This window comes from Vipera berus, assembly GCF_964194415.1.
Source record: "Vipera berus genome assembly, chromosome: 1".
NCBI classification, from domain to species: domain Eukaryota; kingdom Metazoa; phylum Chordata; class Lepidosauria; order Squamata; family Viperidae; genus Vipera; species Vipera berus.
This window is the reverse complement of record NC_138202.1, coordinates 361,604,700-361,631,225: the sequence shown is the minus strand read 5'-3', so window position 1 is coordinate 361,631,225 and position 26,526 is coordinate 361,604,700. Positions and strand designations below refer to the sequence as shown.

Genomic DNA, 26,526 nt, shown 5'->3' with positions numbered 1-26,526 from the left:
ACACATTCAGAGTTACGATGGCCCAGAAAAAAGTGACTCGTGACCCTTTTTCACACTTACGACCGTTGCAGCATCCCCACGGTCCCGTGATCCAAATTCAGACACTTGGCAACTGACTTGCATTTATGACCGTTGCTGTGTCCCAAGGTCATGTGATCCCTTTTCACGACCTTCTGGCAAGCAAAGCCAAGGCTTAACAAGCTTGTTACTAACTTATCAACCGCAGCGATTCACTTAACAACTGAGGCAAGGAAGCTCGTAAAATGGGGCAAGACTCATTTAACAAATGTGTCACTTAACAACAGAGGTTTTGGGCTGAACCATGGTCGTACGTCGAGGTCAACCTGCTCTTTAACAGAGGGATCCTTCGAGTTGCAGTCATTTCCACGGAGACAGAGAAGTGCCATGGAGAAAGCACGCAGCCCGGGGGCGGGGGGCTGTGCTAATTGTCCAGGTGCTTTGCTGTGATTTTGTGCGTGCTTTTCTGTGTGTTTTCCTACCTTCACCTCAGAAAAAATTAAGGGGGGAAATTTAAAGTGGACAAATTTAGCTGGTCAGTCCCAGCAGCCTCTCGCTGAATTCCCAGAGCTTCTTGGCCAGCTGGTCATCGCGGGCCTGTCGACTGGGCACCTTCGGCTGGCAGTCCACAAAATACTGCCCGCTCAGCCGCTCGATGTCCTTCTCGGTGGCACAGTAGATGGTGGTCTGGGCACCAGAATCACAATTTCGGAGGAACAGCTGAACGAACCAACCCAGCCCAAAGAGCCAACGGGGACAGAAGCGAGAAATTTCGGTTTTAACATTTCCTGAAATCAAAGGCAGAGAGAACAGGCTGCAGATGAAAAGTTACCCAAAGGGGGGGGGAGGGAGGGAGATCCTGAATAAACCCTTCGCACAGTACCCGTTTCTCACCAGGAACCATGGGCCGCTTGGCATCCTTTGGGCAACATAGGAAATGTCTCAGAAGACCAAGAGCTCAAGCTGAGTGGGTGAGGATGCCAGCGGCTTTCTCTCTGTGTGTATGTGTGTGTGTGTGTGCGTGTGTGTGTGTTTGTGATCATGCGTGCTTTGCAGGCATGAAGTCATTGCAGTGGGGCAATTAATACATCCAAATAAATAATGTTAAATAACAATGTTCTGATAGAATATTTGTAGCTCAGAGTTGAAGTGTGAGGTCCTTGGTCCACTCTGAGTTTGGCTGTTTTCTTGCAGGATGTCAACAATGTGACAATTAAGAAACTGCAACCATTTTACCTTTTGCTTTAACTGTGCTTTTCCTGATGTTTGAGACATTTAGATGTAGAAGGGGGGAGAAGGGGAATGCTACCACAATAATTGCAGCTGTGTGTGAACACAAGGTGAAGGTTAGATAAAGTTTTGGCGGGTTGAGAAGTTGGGAGGAGAGCCCGCATTTTAGAATAATTGGTGAATGTGATTAATGTCATCCTTTCTGCGGTGGGAATTGCAACTTGTTGCATTGTATCAGGGGGAGGGAACTTCAGTCTTGGGTTCAACTATGTAAGTGCCAATAGTTTGTTTCCTGAATAAAATGTGCTTTAAGGAAGAAATCTTTCCCTTGAAGTTCTTTTAATTGGTTTCATCTATTGGAACTGTGACACAGACATTTCATGACTCAACCTGGGAACGTCATCAGTGCTAGAAGGGAGGGGGTTTTCTGGAGAGGAGGAGGAGGAGGAGAATGAGGTGGATGGGGAAGAAGAGGAGAGGAAGGAGGAGGAAGAGGAAGGGGGAGGAGGAGGAGGAGGAGGAAGAGCAGGAGGAAAGGTAAATGGAGGCAAAGGAGCAGGAGGAAGCAAAGGGGAGAAGGAATAGGAGGAGTGGGGAGGCAGAGGAACAGAAAGAGAATGGCAAGAGGAGGAAGAGCAAAGGACGAGGAGGAAGAGGGAGAGGAAGAGAAGGGAAGGTGAAGAGGATGCAGAAATGGAGGGGGGAAAACCTCATCCTTGCTTTAGGCAGTAGGTTGGTCTAGAAGACCTCCAAGAGCCCATCTAAATTTTTAGGATTCTATTAGCTCTGGTACCTGGGAGGGTGGGAGACGTCTCCCTCCCCAGTGGAACCCAATGGAGGAAACTCCCGGGGTGGCTCTGCAGGGGGGGGGGGTTGAGGGAGCCCCCAGTGGGAGAGAAATGTCTGCAGAGCCCCAGCAGGACCTGCGGGGGCTCCATCTTGTGCTTCTTGGAGCCGGACTTCCACTTACCTGGATGAACCGCGTAGCAGGTGACGTTGGTTCCTTCCAGCCGGTTGGCCAATTCTCGCACGTGGAGAGTGTTGGCTAGTTTGCTGTTGCTGTACGATTGTAGGGCCTGCCACATCCCCTCCACCGGTTTGTGGATGGTCCGAAAGTCGATCTTCCCATTGAAGTGCAGAATCGAGGACACGATTACAACCCGGCTGGGGGTGCAGCGCTTCAGCTGATCCAGGAGCAGGTGGGTCAGCAGGAAGTGGGCCAGGTGGTTGACCTGGAAAGCCAGGTCAAAGCCATCAGCGGTTTGACCGTCCTTAAAGACCCCTGCCAAAATAAGTAAGCGAATTCCAGGTAGTCTTCAGTTTACAACGTGTCACTTTGTGATCATTGAAAGATACAACAGATGCCCAAAATGTATTTACAACCCAGTTCTAATGTTGAAACGGCTCCCTCCCCCCAGTATTACATGATCACATTATAGGCGCTTGGGAATTGGTGTTCACTTTACAACCTTGCCCACTGTCATGTGATGGAGGATTTACAACATTTTTGTTGAAGAACAGAGTTTACTCCCACTTTTCAGCAAAAAGTCCCCATAGTGAACAAATGGTTCGCTTCACGACTGGCTCAACAAAGGTCATGAAATCATAGTAGTCACAGGGGTGACCCACTTTATAACTATCACACTTTACAACCATAATGGTCATAAGTTGTAGATTATCTCTAAAGCACCCAGTTTGCCCTAGTGGTTAAACCTAGAAAGCAGGAGGTTATGAATTCAAATCCTGCCTTAGGCATGAAAGATAGCGGGGAGACTTTGGGCCAATCACCAGGAGTCTAAGGGTTCTAGTCCCGCCTTAGCTGTGAAAGCAAAGTCGATCATTCTCTCTCTCAGCCCAATCGACCTCACAAGGTTGTTGTTTTGAAGAAAATAGGAGGAGGAAGGCATGCTGGATCTGTTCACCGCCTCGGGTTACTTGTAAAAATAATAATAAAGGTGGGATACCAAAAGCAAATAACCACAAAGAGGAGAGAGCTGCTTCTGAAGTCACGGCCAATCCCCCGAAGGAAGAGAAGGAGCGGGAATGGCAGCAGGTGTAAGATCAGAGGGCCGTACCGACCTCCGGGAGGGCATCTCTGCTATTTACAAGCAGTGAGGCGCTCCGACCCTCTGTCTTCGACCCGAGGTCCCGGGAGCGGGGATGTGCAGCCACCTGAGCTCTGGCTGGTGTACCTGAATGCCAGGTCCGTCGCTAATAAGGCTCCTCTCGTCCGGGATCTGGTCGAGGGTGAGCATGCGGACCTGGCCTGCATCACGGAGACCTGGTTGGGCCCAGAGGGCGGTATTCCCCTGGTTGATCTTTGCCCACTAGGCTTCTGGGTGCTACACCGGCCTCGGACTCAGGGTAGGGGTGGGGGAGTGGCTGTGGTTATGTCCGCAGGAGGCCACCGTTCTTCAGATAGTCGGGTGTGAATCTCTCTTATTGAGGTTTGGTCCTAGGGCGCAGCTGGGCTTGCTGCTGGTGTACTTTTTGCCTAGTCGCGCAGCAGCAGCCCTGCCTGAGCTTCTCGATATCCTCTCAGGGCTGGTGATTGAGTTCCCCAAACTCATGGTTTTGGGAGACTTCAATCTACCATCCCTGGGAGGATCATCTGAGTTAGCTCGGGAGTTCATGGCTTCCATGACGGCCATGGACCTGACGCAAGTAATTCATGGACTGACTCATGAGGGAGGCCACACCCTTGACTTGGTTTTCTTATCTGGACGGTGGTTAGATGATCTTGGTGGGGGCTCCCCAATTGTTATGCCCCTGTCATGGACCGATCATCATCTCCTGCGGCTGGTCTTCCATTTTGCCACTCCCCACCGTGGGGGTGTTGAGCCAACTAGATGGTTCCGCCCCAGGCGCTTAATGGACCCGGAGAGGTTCCAGGCAGCACTGGGGTCCCCACCTGCCTCCTCTGCTCACAGCTCGGCAGATGCCTTAGTGGAAGCCTGGGAAAGGACGGCCACGGAGGCACTTGACCGAGTTGTACCCTTGCGGCCCCTGACCCGGCGCAGATCCCAATGGGCTCCATGGTTCTCCGCGGAGCTCCGGGAGATGAAGCGTCGAAGACGGGGCCTAGAGAGCGGTTGGAGGTCCAGCCGATCGTAATCCGACCGATTGCGACTAAGAACCCATATTAGGTCTTATCTCGCAGCGATGAGGGTGGCGAGGTCTAACTACTTCGCTGCCCTCATCGCGTCCGCAGATAATCGCCCGGCCGCCCTGTTTAGGGTGACCCGCTCCCTCCTTAATCAGGAGGTGAGTGAGGAACCCTTGCAGCGGTGTGCCGAGGAGTTTAGTCAACATCTGCACCACCCGGAGACTCCAACTTGTGCAGAATGCAGCCGCGCGAGTTGTCTTGGGAGTTTCCCGATACTCCCATGTTACACCTTTGCTCCGCGAGCTGCATTGGCTACCGGTTGCTCTCCGGGTGAGGTTCAAGGTGTTAGTTATGACTTACAAAGCCCTTCATGGCATGGGTCCGGATTACCTACGGCAACACCTGCGGCCGGCGTCAACTTCCCTCCATCCAGTGCGCTCCCACAGAGAGGGCCTCCTCAGGGTGCCGCCGATCAAAGAATGCCGATTGGTGACCCCCAGGGGGAGAGCGTTCTCTGTGGGCGCGCCAGACCTTTGGAACCGCTTACCGGTTGAGCTCCGGATGGCCCCCGACCTTCGCTCCTTCCGGCACGATCTCAAAACATTCTTTTTCGAACAAGCTGGCCTGGTCTGACGGGATGGGGTTGGGTTTTTAAAACTAGTTTTAACTTTAATATGTATTGATTTTATGGGCATGATGTTTAATGACTTTTTAATTTTTGTATTCGATTTTTATTGTTTATTGCCCTGTTCACTGCCCTGAGTCCTTCGGGAGAAGGGCGGTATAGAAATCAAATTATTAAATTAAATTAATTAAATCTGTCGGACAAAATCGCTCGGATTTGGACCGGTCTGGACTCCGACTGGGCAGCGTCGGACGATCAGGACACGAGCGGTCTTGTCAATGTTACCTGGGAGGAGTTCGATCCTGTAACTCTGGAGGAAGTGGACAGGATTATGGGGAGGCTGAGCTCCACCACATGTTTATTGGACCCGTGCCCTTCCTGGCTGGTTTATGCAGCCCGGGAGGGAACACGAGGCTGGTTCCAGGCGGTTATATCTGCCTCTTTGAGTGAGGGTAGTTTCCCCGCCGCCTTGAAAGAGGCGGTGGTGAGACCCCTCCTCAAGAAGCCTGCCTTGGACCCAGCTGTTTTAAATAACTTTCGTCCGGTCTCCAACCTTCGCTTTCTGGCGAAGGTTGTTGAGAGTGTGGTGGCGCATCAGCTCCCTCTGTTCCTGGAGGAAACTGATTATCTGGACCCGTACCAATCGGGTTTCAGGCCCGGACACAGCACGGAGACGGCATTGGTCGCGCTGGTGAATGATCTCTGGAGGGCAAGGGACAGGGGTTGCTCCTCTGTCCTGGTCCTATTAGATCTCTCAGCGGCTTTCGATACCATCGACCATGGTATCCTGCTGCGGCGTCTCAGGGGGTTGGGAGTGGGAGGCACCGTTTTACGGTGGTTCTCCTCCTACCTCCAGGGCTGCTCGCAGTCGGTGTTGACGGGAGGGCAGAGATCCACCCCGAGGCCTCTCATTTGTGGAGTCCCTCAGGGGTCGGTTCTCTCGCCTCTCCTGTTCAACATCTATATGAAGCCGCTGGGCGAGATCATTCGTGGCTTCGGGGTGGGGTATCACCAGTACGCTGATGATACCCAACTTTTTCTTTCCACCCCGAACCAACCCAGTGATGCCCTCTCCGTGATGTCCCGGTGCCTGGAGGCGGTTCAGGTCTGGATGGGGAGAAACAGGCTTCGTCTCAATCCCGCCAAGACTGAGTGGCTGTGCATATCGGCATCTCGGGTTAACCAAGTTATTCCACCTCTAACGATGGGGGGTGAGGTGTTACCCCCCGTTGATAGGGCTCGCAACTTGGGCGTCCTCCTGGATTCACGGCTCAATTTTGAAGATCACATAGGAGCCGTGACCAGGGGGGCTTTTGCACAGGTTCGCCTGGTGCGCCAGTTGCGTCCCTATCTGGACCGAGACGCCCTACGCACAGTTACTCATGCGCTTGTGACCTCCCGTTTGGACTACTGTAACGCTCTCTACATGGGGCTGCCCTTGAAGACCACTCGGAGGCTTCAACTGGTGCAGAATGCGGCCGCGCGAGTTGTAATGGGGGTTTCCCGATACTCCCATGTAACACCTCTACTCCGCGAGCTGCATTGGCTTCCGGTTGCCCTCCGGGTGAAATTCAAGGTGCTGGTTATCACCTATAAAGCCCTACATGGCCTGGGTCCGGGGTATTTGAGGGAACACCTGCTGCCGGCATCAAACGCCCTTCGCCCAGTGCGCTCCCACAGGGAGGGTCTGCTCAGGGTCCCGCCGGTAAGAGATTGTCGGCGGGTGACACCCAGGGATAGGGCATTCTCAGTGGGGGCGCCTGCCCTCTGGAACCAGCTGCCGGTGGAGCTGAGGACTGCTCCCGACCTCCGATCATTCCGCCGGGGCCTGAAGACCTGGCTCTTTGAGCTCTCGGGCCCAGGCTGAGGAGACATTCATTTTAATTGGGGTTTTTAATAGTACAGGGTTGATTTAATATTTTTTTTAAATTGGGTTTTAACTTTTGTATGGTTGATTTTTAACTCCCTGTAAACCGCCCTGAGTCCTCAGGGAAAGGGCGGTATATAAATGCAATAAAATAAATAAATAAATAAATAAACCTTCACTTTCTTGCGAAGGTTGTTGAGAGTGTGGTGGCGCATCAGCTCTGGTCCTGGATGAAGCGGATTATCTAGACCTGTACCAATCGGGCTTCAGGCCCGGGTACAGCACGGAGACGGCATTGGTCGCGCTGGTGAATGATCTCTGGAGGGCTCGGGACAGGGGATATTCCTCTGTCCTAGTCCTATTAGACCTCTCAGCGGCTTTCGATACCATCGACCATGGTATCCTGCTGCGGCGCCTCAGGGGATTGGGAGTGGGAGGCACGGTTCTTCAGTGGTTCTCCTCCTATCTCCTGGGACGCTCGCAGTCGGTGTTGGCAGGGGGGCAGAGGTCGACCGCAAGGCCTCTCGTTTGTGGAGTTCCTCTCGCCTCTCCTGTTCAACATCTATATGAAACCGCTGGGTGAGATCATTCGTGGTTTTGGAGTTGGGTATCATCAGTATGCTGATGATACCCAGCTTTTCATTTCGACCCCAAACCACCCCAGTGATGCCCTCGACGTGATGTCCCGATGCCTGGAGGCGGTCCGGGTCTGGATGGGGAGGAACAGGCTTCGACTCAACCCTGACAAGACTGAGTGGCTGTGCATACCGGCATCTCGGGATATTCAGGATATCCCACCCCTCACTATGGGGGGTGAGTTATTACCCCCTGTAGATAGGGCTCGCAACTTGGGAGTCCTCCTAGATTCACAGCTTTCCCTAGAAGACCATATAGTAGCTGTGACTAGGGGGGGCCTTCGCCCAGGTTCGCCTGGTGCGCCAGTTGTGGCCCTATCTAGACCGGGATGCCTTACGTACGGTCACTCATGCGCTCGTGACCTCTCGTCTTGACTACTGCAACGCTCTCTACATGGGGCTACCCTTGAAGACCACTCGGAGGCTCCAACTGGTACAGAATGCAGCCGCGAGAGTTGTGTTGGGAGTTTCCCGACACTCCCATGTCACACCTTTGCTCCGCGAGCTGCATTGGCTTCCAGTTGTCTTCCGGGTGAGGTTCAAGGTGTTAGTAATGACCTACAAAGCCCTACATGGCATGGGTCCGGAATACCTTGGGGAGCACCTTCGGCCGGCGTCAACTTCCCTCCGCCCAGTACACTCCCACAGAGAGGGCCTCCTCAGGGTGCCACCGGTCAAAGAATGCCGACTGGTGGCCCCCAGGGGGAGGGCGTTCTCTGTGGGTGCACCGGATCTATGGAACCATCTTCCGGTCGAGCTCCGGATGGCGCGCGATCTCCGCTCCTTCCGGCGCGATCTTAAAACCCATCTCTTTGAACAAGCTGGCCTGGCCTGATGGGACGGGGTTGGATTTTATAAATGGATCTTAACTTTTAATCTGTATTAATTTTACGGGCACTGTTGTTTAATTACTTTTTAATAATTTTAATTTTTGTATCTTGTTTTTATGCATTGCCCTGTTCACCGCCCTGAGTCCTTCGGGAGAAGGGCGGTATACAAATTAAATTAATAATAATAATAATAATAATAATAATAATAATAATAATAATAATAATAATCCTGGAAACCCCCACAATATTCCCACTTCCTTGCCCAGATACCCCGGGGGGGTCTGCTCGGCACCCACCGGCATTGTTGATGAGGATGTCCAGACGGGGCTCCGATTTTAAGAAGGTCTGTGCAAAAGCTCGCACGGAGTTGAGGTTGGCCAGATCCAGGATCATCAGGATCACCTCCGAGTTCCCGCTTTCCTGGAAAAGGAGCAAAAGGAATCCTAAGAAGAATCGGGATCGGGTGTGGCTTCAAAGGCTGATCCCAGTTTACTCGCCTTCTCCATATGTCTGCTCACTTCCAGACAATCAGTGGTGTGTAATAAAACAGTGGAACAGCTGGTCACCAGAAGTTGTGAATGCTCCAACATTGGAGGCTTTTAAAAAGAGGCTGGACAGCTACTTGTCTGAAATGGTTAGGGGTCTCCTGCTTAGCCAGGGGGTTGTACTACAAGACCCCTGAGGTCCCTTCTAGCTCTGTTATTCTATAATAACATATCACAGTCTTACGGTCTAGAATGAAGAAGGGCAGGTAAAATGGATGAGTTTTAATAACCAGAACCAAACGGATCACGCAGATCCAACAAAACCACTTCCAGCTGCCCCCCAAATATGGAGCCCCCGAATAGGACAGGCCAGAACTGAAGACAAAGCTCTTCAAGTGGGGAATGGCGGGTGGTCTGCAGGGCAACTGGAAGTGCATCAGAAGTTTTGGGATCTCGAATTCAGTGTACTTGATTTGTTGGAGAGTGCTGGCTCCTGCATGAGGTAATCTGCGCTGATTGGTTGCCATGGGTGCGGAGGGGAGGTTCCCTTCTTTCCCGCCTTTTTCTGCTGTGTCCTCTGTGTGCTGTTAAGATTTACCTCACGATGTTCCTGTGTTCCTGACAGGTATATTTATATTTGTACTTATATTTATATGTATAGTTATAATTTATGGTATTAAATTCCTCTTGTCTGCATATTTCTGCAATCAAGCATAGTCAGAAAATGAGTTTTAATTCCTTGTGCCTGCAATTCATATATGTGGATGTTTCTGCAATCAAGCTTAGGCAGGAAATGTAATTGGAATTCCTTATATCTGCAATCTAAGCATGCCTATTTTTCTACAATCAAGTTTAAAACAGTTAGAAAATGTAATTTGAATTCCTTCTGTCTGTTTCTAAAGTGTGCATGATTCTCTGCAACTAAAGCTCAGTCAAAAAGTGCTTCTATAAACTTGCATGCCTACAGTAAAAAGGAAAATGAGTAATTTGTTGTTCTCCAGCTGATTCTGCAAAGAGCAGAGCTGTGTTGTCAGGATTCTGTTTGTGTGGATTGATGTTTCTTCCTGTTTTCCTGAAGAGCCCACTCAAAAGGCTTGTTAAAATTTTACTGCCTCCTTGCTTGAAATGCAATGAATCTCTCCTCAGATCTGCCTCCAACATTTCTAATTACAAAGAGAGACTGTGTTTGTAAGCTTGAGTTTTGTGAAATCAAGATGCAAGATTAGAATTTTCCCGTCTGTCTCCTCTAAAATTGCCTTTCTCCTAAACTTCACTAGAAAGTTCAGAGATTTACTGTTGCAAACAATTTGTTTCAGAGCTGAATCTTTACTCAAAGAGGAAAAAAGTTTTCTAGCTTGCTAAGAACTCTTTGTTCTAAAGACCGCTTAGGAAGGTCATAAAAAAACAATAAAGCAATTAGTCGCCTGGCAACCCAGCTCTTGGTTGCTGCTCAGTCAAAGAGACACCACCCTTGGAATCCAGGAGACAAAAGGCCGGCTTGGTTTTATGCTAAGGCAGGCAGCGACCTCTGGTGGCCAAACTGAAACGCTTAAACTGTCTGCAAATTTGAAATGCATGTGAAAGCTTGTATATAGAGAGAGACTTTGATTCACACTTATGGCAAGCTATGCAAGCATTTTATATGACTAAGCAAGGCACTCTAGCTATAAACTAGGAACAAAGAGCAAATTAACCTTCGTCAGACACAGTTTACAGCCTACGGTTGGTACTCTTAATACGAACAGGAAGTCCCTCGAGAGTTCCAGACCGGCTCACGACTAGTGGTCATAAGAAGGAACAATTGCCTCACTTTGCATCCAAATTCAAGCTAGAGACAATAACAGGCTTGCATCCAAACAGCGACCTCTAGTGGTCAAGGGGTGAACTTTGTTGAAGTACTCACCTACTCACCCCAGTGGCTGCTCAGCAAGTAAAAGGCTTGTCCTCAGGCACATGTAGAGTGCCCCCAGTGGTCAAAGGGTGAACTTTCCTGAAGTCCCTAACCACGCAGAAGGTGCCCCAACTTCCCTGAAGTCTCTGACCACACAGAAGGCGCCCCCTGGTGGTCAAAGAGCAAAGTTCACCAAATTTAGTCAAAAATACCTAGGAAGTTTCCTGTACCTGTCCTAGCCATGGCAGAGTGTCCCATTGATTCAGAAGAGCTGGTTCAACCAGACAATCCTGATTTGCACCAAGAAGTTGTAAGACCCAAGCGTACAATAAAACCAACCCAGAAACTCAGAGAAAATTATGAGGTAACTAAGAATGAACTTTCCAATGAATTGTCAGAGTTATGGGACAGAACCGCACATGCCATGACAATTTTGCTGAGCCTTAATGGTAATCCTGCTGCATTAAGAGACTCTATAGATCGCCTATCTGCAGCTTATGTACGTTACCTACGGCAGTATGCAAAATACATAGGTTTTTTGTATGACTCTAATGTAGATGATTCCTTAGCAGAAATAACCAAAACTGAGGATCTGAACCAGCAAAGAGATCTCCTAGTGCAAGATGCAAAGAATAAGGCAGAAATCCGTATTGCAGACCTGCAAGAGACCAGATCTCATAGGTCTACATCAAGTAGACGCACAGCACGCTCCGCTAGATCCTTTCGCTCCAGGGCTCTATGGGTGCTGCCCCACCCAGGGTGTGCATTTTGGACCATCCCCGGGAGCAGGCTCGCGCCCCGTTGTGAGAGGACGGGTTGTGGGCTGCCCCTGGGAGCATCCAACCGAGTGGCAGTAGGTTGGTGGATGGCCCAAATGTTCCACTCCTTACCTTCGAACCTCCTGTTGGACTTTTTAACTATTGGACTGCCCTCTCTGGATTTGCTCGGACTGTATGTACCGATATTCCGATACGGACTTGCTCGCCCTCAGGGGTGCCCCCCTCTCCTGGGCGCGTCCCGCCCTCTTTTCTATCCCCAGTCTCGATGAAGGGCCCAATTATTGGGACCCTGAGAGATGGCCGGGTAAGGCCAGGGGCTCTCGATATAAATTTAATAAGAGGCCCCTGGTTAATTTTTTAGTCAAATTTTTTAGGGGGTTGGGGAGGGGGGTGGGGGGTAATGGTTGTCTGGCTGTGGGGGGTGGCCATACAACTGTGTTGCAGGCCAGGCCTGGGTCTGACGGCGTTCGGGGGGAGCGGGTTGTGGTTACATCTGGGGCTCGGGAGCAGGTCGTGGGATTACCGATTCCCACGACACTGGGGTATGGCAGCAGGCGTATGGACAGAGGGCCGTATCGTTACTGGGAGGGCCGTCTCCGCTGTTTGCAAGCGGTGAGGCGATCCGACCCTCTGGTTCTTCCCCGAGGTGCCGGGAGCGAAGATGTGCAGCCTCCTGAGCTCCGGCTGGTGTACCTGAATGCCAGGTCCGTGGTTAATAAGGCTCCCCTTGTGCGGGATCTGGTGGAGGGTGAGCATGCGGACCTGGCTTGTATCACCGAGACCTGGTTGGGTCCAGAGGGTGGGGTCCCTTTGGTTGACATTTGCCCACCAGGTTTCCGAGCGTTACACCGGCCTCGGGCTCAAGGTAGGGGCGGGGGAGTGGCGGTTGTTATTAGGGAGACCTTATGTCCGCGGGAGACCACCGTTCTTCAGATTGTCGGGTGTGAGTCTCTCTTTTTGAGGTTTGGTTCGGGGGCGCAGTTGGGCTTGCTGCTGGTGTACGTTTCGCCTAGTCACACAGCGGCAGCCCTGCCCGTACTACTCGATGTCCTCTCCGGTTTGGTGATTGAGTTCCCCAAACTTCTAGTTTTGGGTGACTTCAATCTGCCATCCCTGGGAGGGTCATCTGAGTTAGCCCGGGAGTTCATGGCTTCCATGACGGCCATGGACCTGACGCAGGTAATTTCTGAACCAACTCATGAGGGAGGCCACACCCTTGACTTGGCTTTTTTATCTGGACGGTGGTTGGATGATCTTGGTGGGGGCTCTCCATTTATTATGCCCCTGTCATGGACCGATCATCACCTCCTGCGGCTGGTCTTCCGTCTTGCCACCCCCCACCGTGGGGATGTGGAACCAACTAGATGGTACCGCCCCAGACGCTTAATGGACCCTCTCGGGTTCCAGGCAGCGCTGGGATCCCCACCTGCCTCCGTCGCTCACAGCTCGGCGGATGCCTTAGTGGAAGCCTGGGAAAGGGCAGCCACTGAGGCACTGGACCGAGTTGTACCCCTGCGGCCCCTGACCCGGTGCAGATCCCATCGAGCTCCATGGTTCTCTGCAGAGCTCCGGGAGATGAAGCGTCGGAAACGGGGCCTAGAGAGCTGCTGGAGGTCCAGCCGATCCGAATCCGACCGGTTGCGGTTAAGAACCTATATTAGGTCTTATCTCGCAGCGATGAGGGCAGCGAGGTGTAATTACTTCTCTGCCCTCATCGCGTCCGCAGATAATCGCCCGGCCGCCCTGTTTAGGGTGACTCGCTCCCTCCTTAATCAGGAGGTGAGGGAGGATCCCTTGCAGGGTCGTGCCGAGGAGTTTGGTCAACATCTGTCGGATAAAATCGCTCGGATTCGGACCGGTTTGGACTCCAGCTGGGCAGAGTCTGACGATCAGGACACGGGCGGTCTTGTCAATGTTATCTGGGAAGAGTTTGATTCTGTGACCCCTGATGAAGTGGACAGGATTATGGGGAGGTTGAGCTCCACCACATGTTTATTGGATCCGTGCCCTTCCTGGCTGGTTTATGCAGCCAGGGAGAGGACACGAGGCTGGTTCCAGGCGGTGATATCTGCTTCCTTGAGTGAGGGTAATTTCCCCACCGTCTTGAAGGAGGCGGTGGTGAGACCTCTCCTCAAGAAGCCTGCCTTGGACCCAGCTGTCTTGAACAACTTTCGTCCAGTCTCCAACCTTCGCTTTCTTGCGAAGGTTGTTGAGAGTGTGGTGGCGCATCAGCTCCCTCTGGTCCTGGATGAAGCGGATTATCTGGACCCGTACCAATTGGGTTTCAGGCCCGGGTACAGCACGGAGACGGCATTGGTCGCTCTGGTGAATGATCTCTGGAGGGCCCGGGATAGGGGATATTCCTCTGTCCTGGTCCTATTAGACCTCTCGGCGGCTTTCGATACCATCGACCATGGTATCCTGCTACGGCGTCTCAGGGGATTGGGAGTGGGAGGCACAGTTCTTCGGTGGTTCTCCTCCTATCTCCTGGGACGTTCGCAGTCGGTGTTGGCAGGGGGGCAGAGATCGGCCTCTAGGTCTCTCGTTTGTGGAGTTCCTCAGGGTTCGGTTCTCTCGCCTCTCCTGTTCAACATCTACATGAAACCGCTGGGTGAGATCATTCGTGGTTTTGGAGTTGGGTATCATCAATATGCTGATGATACCCAACTTTTCATTTCAACCCCAAACCACCCCAGTGATGCCCTCGCTGTGATGTCCCGTTGCCTGGAGGCGGTTCGGGTCTGGATGGGGAGGAACAGACTTCAACTCAACCCTGACAAGACTGAGTGGCTGTACATTCCGGCATCCCGGGACATTCAAAACGTTCCATCACTTTCTATGGGGGGTGAGTTTTTACCCCCCGTAGATAGGGCTCACAACTTGGGAGTCCTCCTGGATGCACGGCTTACCTTAGAAGATCATGTAGTAGCCGTGACCAGGGGGGCTTTCGCACAGGTTCGCCTGGTGCGGCAGTTGCGGCCCTATCTAGACCGGGATGCCCTGTGTACGGTCACTCATGCGCTCGTGACCTCTCGTCTTGACTATTGCAATGCTCTCTACATGGGGCTTCCCTTGAAGACCACTCGGAGGCTCCAACTGGTACAGAATGCGGCCGCGAGAGTTGTCTTGGGAGTTTCCCGGTACTCCCATGTTACACCTTTGCTCCGCGAGCTGCATTGGTTACCAGTTGTCTTCCGGGTGAGGTTCAAGGTCTTAGTGATGGTTTTTAAGTCCTTACATGGCATGGGTCCGGAATACCTTGGGGACCACCTGCTGCCGGCGTCGACTCCCCTCCGCCCCGTGCGTTCCCACAGAGAGGGCCTCCTCAGGGTGCCTCCAGTCAGAGAATGTCGACTGGTGGCCCCCAGGGGGAGGGCCTTCTCTGTGGGCGCTCCGGCTTTGTGGAATCAGCTGCCGGTTGAGCTCCGGATGGCACCGGATCTCCGCTCCTTCCGGCGCGGGTTAAAGACCCATTTATTTGAACAAGCTGGCCTGGCCTGATGGGGAATTACTTAGGGTTTTAATATTTATATATATATTTTATTGTTTTTATTGTGGGCAATAATTTAATTCTTTTTTAACTTTTGTACTTTTGTAGTTTTAAGATATGCCCTGTTCACCGCCCTGAGTCCTTCGGGAGAAGGGCGGTATAAAAATTTAATAAAATAAAATAAATAAATAAATAAACGATACATGACAAGCTACTAGAGGCTCGTGCGCTTGTAGAAGAAAAGGACGCACTTGCATCCTTTGCCAAGAAGGAAGCTGAAATAGAAGCCCAGAGAAAGACCCGCCAAGCAGAGGAGGAAGCCCGTCAAGCAGAGGAAGAAGCCCAGAGAAAGACCCACCAAGCAGAGGAGGAAGCCCAGAGAAAGGCTCGCCAAGCAGAGGAGAAAGCCCGTCAAGTAAAGGAGGAAGCCCAAATGAGAATTCTGCAAATAGAAAAGGAACGAGCAGCTGCCCTGGCAAAGCTGAAGGTCTATGAACAGGCAGTGAAGGAAAGCACCGAGGTAGATTGTTCCATCCCAATAGAAGTGGAGGATCCGAAGGAACGCACCAGTCAATATGTCTTAAAGCATAATGTTTGCAACGATGCAGAGCCATCTTCCACACTGCCTAAAAACACCACAGAGACCCCAGAACTGCAAAGGCCTGTACTCCTTCAGCACCACAACACAAGTGCATTCTCTGCACTTCCCACTCACCACTCAGAGACCACAGAACTGCAAGGGCTTACACCCCTTCAACAACACATCACAGGTGCGTCAGCTGTCCTTCCCACAAACAGCACAGAAGCCCCGCACCTGCCAGAGCCTACATCTCTTCAACAACACAGCACAGGTGCATCAGCCGTGCTTCCTACGAACAGCATAGAAGTCCCGCGCCTGCCAAGGCCTACACCTTCTCCATGCCAACACACAGGTGTGTCAGCTGTGCTTCCTACAGACAGCACAGAAGCCCCAAGCCTGCCAAGGCCAGCACCTCTTCAATGCCCAGAAGCAGGTGCGCCAACACTTCAAACTGCATCACCTCTTGCCGATGATAACATAATTTCCAGCAATGATCAACGGTTGAATCGACAGCCAGCACAAGCTTTAGAGAATACACCGCAGCTGAATGCCTTTACAACATCACTCTATCCTGGTGCACCTCATCCTTATTCACCAGAAAACCTCCACACCCAAGGGGTCCAACAAGTTTCTTTGGCATCAAAGAGTGAGGGGTCAGACTGTTCTGACCATGCCAGGTACATGATTCGACAAGAGCTTCTCAACTCTAGCCCCTCAAAGTTTAATGACCATCCAGAGACCTACAGATCCTGGAAAGCAACCTTCAAAGCTGCTGCTGCTGATCTCAACTTCAATATCAGAGAGAAACTCGTTCTACTCTTTTTCTTTCCCCCATTCTCATATGTTTGCAGGTTCATCAGTCACCATGCCTGGATGAACAATGACCCCAGCTTCAACTACCCTGAATCCAGTGTGCCTGCTCCATCACCATCACCAAGGTATGTTAACACAGCAGCTCAACACAAAGACTCACGTGGAGCTGTGTCTACAAGAAAGACGGACATCTCACCTCCTGTATCATCTCCTCCTCAATGGAGTGATTCAGGTGGTAGCATTTCACCTCCTGTACCATCCCCTCCTCTATGGAGTGATTCAGGTGGTGGCAACTCACATCCTGTACCATCTCCTCCTAAATGGAGCGATTCAGGTGGTGGGGATGAAGATCCCAATCATCAGTGTCCTATTCACAAACTGCCTCACCCTCTTAGAAAATGTCATCAGCTTGGAGCAATGACTATACAAGAGCGGAAAGAGGTTCCTCAAAACTTGGAATATGCTACAGGTGCTATGCTTCATATGGTCATTTTGCTAAAAATTGTAAAGCCTTTGTCAAGTGCACAGAATGCGATAGCGACAAACACGATACAGCTACGCATCCTGATCCACTTCCAGGCAATCCACAGCAACCACCTGTATCCAACCCTGCTTCAAATTATGGCGGAGAGCAGCATGGCGGGGAGCAACAAAGTCACGCTCCAGTCACCAACATTTCACCTTTACCCTATCTTCAAGTTAGAGACCTTGTTCTGTTTAAGGACCACCGACCTCAAGAATCGAAGGGCACCAAAAACTTTCATCAGACCATCGCAAAACTTGTCCTGCCTTTGCCTCTTGAAGACTGAACTCGTTGCTTTCCCTGTTGAATCCTGACTTCAAGAAGAAAAGTGCCTTCAACTTGATCCAGACTATTGAGGCCTGAAAAGGCAATTGTTATTATTGCAATATATATGCATGTTCTTTTATATCTTTCAGGTCTTGAACACAACAAGCAAAACCTCAGCCTGAAATGGCAGTTTTTATTATTGCAATATGTATGCATGTTATTTCTTATATTTCTCAGGTTTTATACCTCATATATCTCATGCTGATTTTATATCTTTCAGGTTTTATGCCTCATATGTATGCATGTTTATTTTATATTTCTCAAGTTTTATTTATTTATTTGTTTATTTGATTTATATACCGCCCTTCTCCCGGACGACTCAGGGCGGTGTACAGAGCAATAAAATAAGAATACATTAGATAAATAATTTTAAAACCCAAATCCATCAGGCCAGGCCGGCTTGTTCGAATAGATAAGTTTTTAGATCACGCCGGAAGGAGCGAAGGTCGGGGGCCATCTGGAGTTCAGCTGGTAAGCGGTTCCAAAGGATTGGTGCACCCACCGAGAATGCTCTCCCCCTGGGGGTCACCAGCCGACATTCTCTGACCGGTGGTACCCTGAGGAGGCCCTCTCTGTGGGAGCGTACAGGACGGATGGATGTTGACGCTGGCAGTAGGTGCTCCTGTAGGTAATCCGGACCCACGCCATGTAGGGCTTTGTATGTCATCACTAGCACCTTGAATTTCACTCGGAAGGCAACTGGAAGCCAGTGCAGCTCACGGAGCAGAGGTGTAATATGGGAGTATCGGGAGACCCCCAAAAGAACTCGTGCAGCTGCACTCTGCACTAGCTGAAGCTTCCGAGTGGTTCTCAATGGCAGCCCCATGTAAAGAGCGTTGCAGTAGTCTAGACGAGAAGTCACAAGTGCATGGGTGACTGTACGCAAGGCATCCAGGTCCAGATAGGGTTGCAACTGGCGCACCAGACGAACCTGGGCGAAGGCCCCTCTAGTCACAGCTCCTATATGATCTTCTAAGGAGAGCTGTGAATCTAAGAGGACACCCAGATTGCGAGCCTTATCTACGGGGGGTAATAACTCGCCCCCAATATTAAGAGATGGAATAATCTGACTATCCTGACATGCCGGTATGTACAGCCATTCAGTCTTGTCCGGGTTGAGTTGAAGCCTGTTCCTCCCCATCCATACCTGGACCGCTTCCAGGCAACGGGACATCACGTCGAGGGCATCACTGATGTGGTTTGGGGTCGAGATGAAAAGCTGGGTGTCATCAGCATACTGATGATAACCCACTCCAAAACCACGGATGATCTCACCTAGCGGCTTCATATAGATGTTAAACAGGAGAGGTGAGAGGACCGACCCCTGAGGAACTCCATAAATGAGAGGCCTCGGGGTCGATTTCTGCCCACCCGCCAACACCCACTGTGAACGTTCCAGAAGGTAGGAGGAGAACCACTGAAGAACAGTGCCTCCCACTCCCAATCTCCTGAGACGCCGCAGTAAGATACCATGGTCGATGGTATCAAAAGCCGCAGAGAGGTCTAATAGGACCAGGACAGAGGAATAAGGAACAGAGGAATAAGGAGCGACCAATGCCGTCTCCGTGCTGTGTCCGGGCCTGAAACCCGATTGGTACGGGTCTAGATAATCAGTATCTTCAAGGAACAGAGGAAGCTGATGCGCCACTACGCTCTCAACAACCTTTGCAAGAAAGCGAAGGTTGGAGACCGGGCGAAAGTTGTTTAAAACAGCTGGGTCCAGGGAAGGCTTTTTGAGGAGGGGCCTCACCACCGCTTCTTTCAAGGCTGCAGGGAAACTGCCCTCTTTCAATGAAGCAGTTACCACTGCATGGATCCAGCCTCGTGTCCCATCCCGAGCCGCATAAACCAGCCAGGAGGGGCACGGGTCCAATAAGGATGTAGTGGAGCTCAGCTTCCTCATGATCCTTTCTACCTCGTCCAGAGTCACAGGATCGAACTCTTCCCAGATAACATCAACAAGACTGTCCATGTTCTCATCGTCAGATTCTGCCCAGTTGGAATCCAGACTGGTCTGGATCTGAGCGATTTTGTACAGCAGATGTTGGCTAAATTCCTCGGCACGACCCTGCAAGGGATCCTCCTTCACCTCTAGATTAAGGAGGGAGCGGGTCACCCTAAACAGGGCGGTCGGGCGATTATCTGCAGACGCGATAAGGGTAGCAAAGTAATTAGACCTTGCCCTCCTCAGCGCCGCGAGATAAGACCTCGTAAAGGACCTTAGTCGCGATCGGTCGGATTCGGATCGGCTGGATCTCCAATAGCTCTCTAGGCCCCGTAGTTTTATGTCTATCTCAGGTTTATTACCTATATCTCTCAGGTATTTTATGACAACTAGCAAACTACAAACATGTATTTGCATTTCCATAACTACCGTTATATCATTTTATATGGTGGTATTATGTAATACCAGACGGGGAGTGTGCTGCCACCACATGGCTGTTTTGGAGTAATTACAATGTGGGCAGTCAGGCCCTCCTACCCTATGATGTATTTCCTTTTCCCTCCCCTTTCTGGGATGGACTTCCTCCTCCTTTGTCTCTGGAGAGAATCCCATCCTCCATTATTATTCAGCTAACATGTGACAACAGCAGATGTGCAGTCACTGGGAATATTACCATTTTCTGACCTTGGAGATACCTTGGAAATATCTTGGAAATGCTGTACAAACGTCATCTTAATCTACATGCAATAAAGGTATTTCTATATGATAAAAGGTGTTTTCCACGAGTTCAAACTATCTGAAGAGAGGTGTTAATGTTAAGGAAATCTGCTTATCTAGACCATAGAGGTCTTATCAAGAGATTAATTAATGCACAATGGCTTGGATTCAGAATAGTTACAGTCAATGCTTTTTTTGTAAAAGAAAAAGGTGCCGGAACTCACACATGTCATACAACCTGCCTTGCCTACCCTACAAGGTTCCATCCAAAAAAGGTGCCGGAACTCTGTTCTGAGCAGTCTATGAGAAAAAAAGCCCTGGTTACAGTTATAGTTATGTATATAAGATAAAATATTAAGTTAGGGTAAAACCATGATAAAGTCACCATAATATGGTGCCATAGAGTTGCAGTGGGGTGTTATAATTCTATATCGAAGGAAGCTAAAATCGTTTAACTGCTTCTGGTGTGAATTTCCTAAGGATACTTTCTTGGGCTATATGTGTTATTGCTTGTTCCTGTCAAGGAATTGTGCAGCAGTTCTACAGATGAAGTTTAATTTACCTCAGGATATTCCTGTGTTCCTGACTGTCTTGTGTTCTTTCTTTCTGGATGATTTCAAAGACTACACACACACACACACACACACACACACACACACACACACATTTACAGCAGTCTTTGTCATCATCCAGAATATCCGTGATATCCCTTTATTCCTGACTATCTTGTGTTCTTTCTCTCTGGATGATGACAAAGACTGCTGTAAATATATATATTTACAGGAGCAGAGGAATATCCTGAGGTAAACTAAATTTCATCTACACAGCTGCTGCACAATTCCTTGACAGGAACAAACAATAACATATATTGTTGTGTTATGTTGTAATATGTTATAATATGTTAATATGTTATAAGATGTTAGGAAAAACGATTAGGTTATGAGGAAAATCGCTGTCAGCCTCTTGACAGCTCAAGCGCACATGCAACAGCTTGTTGACAGCTCTTAGCTGTCAAAGCGGCCGCCGGTTGACTACGCATGCATGGAAACCAGTTGACAGCTTGGAGCTGTCAGAACGGCCGCCAGCTGATTGGTCCGAGTTGCTGCGGCGGGAGAATACGCTGACAGGGTTGGGCAAGGGTTTGCCGGCTCGGGTATAAAAGGGCAACCTAAACACGCTGTCAGCTGTCTGGGGCTACACTGAAATAAACCGTTCTTCGTGGAAAGCCTGCTGTCTCGGAGTGGTCATTTAGCTTGCAATACATTGCACTGGTGACAAAGGTGGGATCTACTGCTTCGCAGAGCTAAGTCACTAGCTGAAGTCGCTGGCTGTGGAAGAGGAAATCTCTCCTGCCTTCAATCTCGCTTCGCAGAGCTAAGTCACTAGCTGAAGTTGCTGGCTGTGGAAGAGGAAATCTCTCCCACCTTCAATCTCGTGAAGCAGTACCCATGACCAGGACAGCATGGCCAACCTCGGTCATATCCGAGAATTCGATATCCGACATCCCGAGCACTGGGAGTCGCATTGGGGACAAGTGTAAGGTTACCTCTTGGTGAACAGAATCACAGAAGACCAGCATAAAGCCACGGCATTGCTGTGCCTCAGTGGACTGGCGGTGTATGACATCGCCATCGGACTCTGCAGCCCAGACCCGATTGCTACGGTGACATACGCAGACCTCACTGAGCATCTCCGTTCACACTTTATGCCAAAGAGATCAGAGCTCTTTTGGCGTCTAAACTTCACCCGCCGGTGTCAATTACCTGGTGAGTCTGCGACCGACTTCATAGCAGGGGTGCACCATGCTGCCCGCAGATGCCAATTTCCTGATCTCGAGGACAGAATCCGTGACCAAATAGTACTAGGACTAAAAAAACGAACAGCTGCAGCGGAAAATAGTCACAAAGCCTACGATGAGCTTAGCGGAGGTCACTATGGAAATTATGGCATACAAAGACAGCCATCAAGAAAATCCAGCTCAACTCAGCAATGGGCCGAATGGGTCAGTCCATCAAGATGACATAAGAGACAACAACTGGGGGAAGGAGGACGAGGACGAGGTCGATGCTATCCTTCAAAAGTTTGATAAGCTCCAAAGCTGCCGCGACGGAGAGAAAAGATCGAACAGACCAGGGGCCGCCAACAAAAATTCCAGCTGCCAGAACACCAGACCAAGATGCGTCAGCTGCGGAGGGGCCCACGCCAGAGCCACATGCCATGGGACCACTACGGTGGGAAGGTAACAGTGTTCTGGGTGCCTTTGGCGTCTAGTCATGCCGGCCACATGACCACGGAGACGTCCTCGGACAAGCGCTGGCTCTTCGGCTTTGAAACGGAGATGAGCACCGGCCCCTAGAGTCGGAAACGACTAGCACGCGTGTGCGGGGGAACCTTTACCTTTACCTTTCATATTTTATATTTATTGTACTGACCACTTACTTGATATACACATATCTGTTCATACTTTAAACTTACATTTGCATCTGCCAGTATACTCTATTTTATCTGCACTGCATATAAGGAATTGCATGATCTCGGTAGATGCCATGCGCTAAATAAGTAAATAAAAACCATCAGAAAAAGACCTGAGTGCTGAAGAACAGAAGGAAGGAGAGACCCGCACGGCAGGCGCTAACCCGTCTGATGTCGCACACAGCCGATTCTCCTCTTGCTTTGTCACGGCAGGCCAGAATGACACGGGCGCCTCTCCGGGCCAGATCCACCGCTGTGGCCTTCCCGATCCCAGTATTTCCACCTAGGAAAGGGCAGAGAAAGTATTCACAGAGATCGCCCAGCCTTTGATGGGGACCCAGGAGGCAGGCCTGCATTTGTGTGCCTGCAGTTTTTGTGGTGTGTCACACATGGAAGCATTTGTGTGGCAGCGTTTGTCAACCTTGGAAACTTTAAGACAGGTGGACCTCAACTCCCGGAATTAAAAGCATCTTAAAGTTGAGAAACCCTGGCTCAGGGCATGATTTTCACAACTCTTTAAGAGCAGTCTTACATCAACAAAAAAGAATAACTTAAAATCATTCAGGGGTAATACAAATAGTCCTCGACTTACAACCATTATTTTAGTCATCGTCTGAAGGTACAGCAGCACTGAAATGTTTTTCACAGGGTTCTAATATTTCAAACATATGAAAATCGAACAATGATTTTTTCCTGTTGTGTGGTTTTTACCCAATTCTGACATCCAACAATCCATGGGATGGTTGAAGTACAGTTCAGCATTCCTGACTGAGATGCTTGGAGTCCCTTTAGGTCTCTGAAAGGACCACTTTGTAGTGAGATGGGTGGGAAATAAATTTAGTAATAATAATAAAAAAGAAAGGCATTTCAAAAAATAGGATGCAATGTTCCTGTCAGACCAGAAGATGGCGCAGGTCTCCCAACACTGGTTCTGCAGGGTGTCACTTTACTAACACAAGTTGCAAAACAATTTGAAGGCCAGTCATGCATTAATCATTAATGCATGGATGAGAGGAAGTAACTAATCCTGTTTTCTCCCTCTGATCCGGGGACAAACAGTTACTTAGCAGGGAATAAACAAAGCCAATGAGAAGACTGAAAAACAGTTTTAAGGTATTCCTATTCCTGCGGACTCTAGAAATACTACATATAGTCTTCAACTTATAATGATTCATTTAATGATCGAAGTTACAATCGCACAGAAAAAAGTGAGTTATGACTGTTTTTCACACTTATGAACATTGCAGCCCCGTGGGCTATGATAAAAATTCAGACGCTTGGCAATGTCCCGGGGTCACGTTGCAGTGTCCCGGGGTCACATGATCCACTTTTGCAACCTACTGACCAGCAAAGCCAATGGGGGAAGCCAGAGTCACATTTCTATTCTATTCTATTCTATTCTATTCTATTCTATTCTATTCTATTCTAGTCTAGTCTAGTCTAGTCTAGTCTAGTCTAGTCTAGTCTATTCTATTCTATTCTATTCTATTCTATTCTATTCTATTCTATTCTATTCTATTCTATTCTATTCTAGTCTATTCTATTCTATTCTAGTCTAGTCTAGTCCAGTCCATTCTATTCTATTCCAACTTCTCTCCTCTCCTCTCCTCTCCTCTCCTCTCCTCTCCTCTCCTCTCCTCTCCTCTCCTCTCCTCTCCTCTCCTCTCCTCTCCTCTCCTCTCCTCTCTTCTAATTCTATTCTATTTTCTATTATTTCTATTTCTATTTTTTTTTAATCCCATTTATATCCCGCCCTTCTCCGAAGACTCAGGGCGGCTTACAAGCTTAGCAGTAGCCTTCATTCTATGTATATGCCTGCTTATTAGGGCTTTCACACACACCCCAAGCGGCATTATTACAAAGTCAGCTTAATTGCCCCCAACAATCTGGATCCTTAATTGCCCCCAACAATCTGGGTCCTCATTTCTATTTCTATTTCTATTTCTATTTCTATTTCTATTTCTATTTCTATTTCTATTTCTATTTCTATTTCTATGTCTATGTCTATTTCTATTCTATAGCATTTGAAGGCAGGACAAGAAGCAACGGTTGGAAACTGAATCCTAACTGAGGAGAGAAAAGTTTCCTGACCATGAGAAGAATTCATCTGTGGAACGGCTTGTTTCCAGAAATTGTGGTTTTTAAGAAGAGATTGGACAGCCCCTTCTCTGGAATGGATTAGGATCTCCTACTCGAGCAGGAGGGTTGGACTAGAAGACCTCCGAGGGCCCTCTGCCAGCACTCTGTCATTCTGTTGTAGCAAAGGGGCTTTTCCAGGAGGCACGTGGACTTCCTTGATTTTCTCCGAAGACCTTTCGCTTCTTCTGTCGCTCCTTCGGACTGGGCCAGGCAGGGCTCTCCGGCAGCCCAGCGGGAACTTTCTCCCCTGCTCTCCCGCACCGCCCCCTCCCTTCCCGGGCAGGGGTCCCAGGCTGGTCTCTGCGGACCCTCCCCGCTTCCGCCGCTGCCCTTCGGCTTCTCACCGGCTTTCTTCCGAAGGCGCTTTTGGGGTGGACTTTCCCGGTTTGGTCAAAAGCACCTTTGGGTCAACCTGGATGGGGGAGAATCTCCGCGGACAGCCTGGTTTATGATCAACCTGCGAGCCGCATTTCTCTTTGCCCTTCGAGCTGCGCTTTCGCTCCGGGATCCTGATCCTGCCTGGAGCCCCTGAGGTGGGGGTGGGGGGGTTATTTCATAAGAAAGAAAGGCGACCCCCCCCCCGCCTGGGATGGGAGCGCAGCAGCCCCCGGAGCTACCTGTGAGGAGAACCGTCTTGCCCCGCAGGCTGACCGCGTTCCGGCACCGGGTGGCCAAAGCCAAGTTGTAGTAGAGCAGCGCGCAGAGCCCCAGCAGCACCGCCGCGCCCGCCGCCAGCCCCGCCGCCGCCTCCATGGCCCGCTCGCCCGCCCGGCCCCGCTCCCTTGCCCCGCAGCCCGGGAGCGCTTGGACTTTACCGGGACGGTCCCCGCCCTGGTCCGCCTCCCGCTCCTCCCCGCGTGTATAAGAGTTGCGTGAGAAGAAGGGAGGGAGAGAGGGAGGAGCTGGGAATGTGAAGGAGAGAGGGAGGGAGGGAGGGAGGGAGGGAGAGAGGGGGGAAGGAGGGAGGGAGGGAAGAGCTGGGAATGTGAAGGAGAAAGTGAGGAAGGAGGGAGGGAGGGAGAGAAAGGAGGAAGAAGGGAGGGAGGGAGGAGCTGAGAATGTGAAGGAGAGAGGGAGGGAGGGAGGGAGAGAGAGGGAGAAGGAAGGGAGGGAGGGAAGAGCTGGGAATGTGAAGGAGAAAGTGAGGAAGGAGGGAGGGAGGGAGAGAAAGGAGGAAGAAGGGAGGGAGGGAGGAGCTGAGAATGTGAAGGAGAGAGGGAGGAGGGAAGGAGGGAGAGGGAGGGAAGGGAGAGAGGGAGGGAGGAAAGGATCCTCAGAGGGAGATCTAAGGAGGAATTTCCTGCTAGGGAGAACACTTAACCAGTGGAAAGGCTTCCCTCCAGAAGTTGTGGGTGCTCCATCACTGGAGGCTTTTAAGAAGAGACTGGACCACCATTTGTCTAGAATGGGTATAGGGTCTCCTCTCTGAGCAGGGGGTTGCACTAGAAAAACAGAACAGAACAGAATAACAGAGTTGGAAGCGACCTTGTAGGACTTCTAGCAACACGTTTTGTCTGGCATGATCTGGTTTCGACAAGCCTACGTTGATTTTTGGTTATGACTTTGTTTGCCTCTAGTTGTTTGCAAATTCATTGCTTAATTATCAGAGACTTCTTTATGCAACCATGCTGGTTTCTTTTGAGAGCTGTTATTTTTCTTCTTGGTTCTTATTGTGCTAGACTGGGCTTTTAGAATCTCACTTTTCAAAGTTTCCCAAGCTTCTTGGGTTGTTTTTACCTTGAGAGTTCTCATCCATGGAATCCTTCCAAAGCTCTCTCTAAGTTTATTGAAATTAAAAGTCGAAGACTCTAGTTTGACTGTATTCTATTGCTTGTGCTTGCATAATGTTGAATTCCAATACTGCATGATCACTCACCCCAAGGTTCCTGTGCCTTCAACCCCTTCTATCATTTCATCTCTGTTGTTATTAGCTGCGAAGTCGTGTCCGACCCATCGCGACCCCAGGCCTTCCTAATAATAATAATAATAATAATAATAATAATAATAATAATAATAATAATAATAATAATAATAATAATTTGGAAGGGACCTTG

The 26,526-nt window shown here is 50.0% G+C and overlaps 1 protein-coding gene across 1 annotated transcript; it reads right to left on the bottom strand.

Moving 5' to 3' along the window:
• Positions 1–254: 254 nt before the first annotated feature.
• Positions 255–25,283, bottom strand: LOC308674084 (dehydrogenase/reductase SDR family member 13-like). Its single transcript, XM_081338285.1, has 5 exons — positions 25,090–25,283; positions 22,498–22,616; positions 8,608–8,731; positions 2,219–2,530; positions 255–806 (listed from the first exon to the last, which is right to left on the bottom strand). The coding sequence occupies exons 1-5, from the start codon at positions 25,223–25,225 to the stop codon at positions 547–549; spliced, it is 951 nt and encodes a 316-aa protein (XP_081194411.1). The 5' UTR covers positions 25,226–25,283; the 3' UTR covers positions 255–546.
• Positions 25,284–26,526: the final 1,243 nt, after the last annotated feature.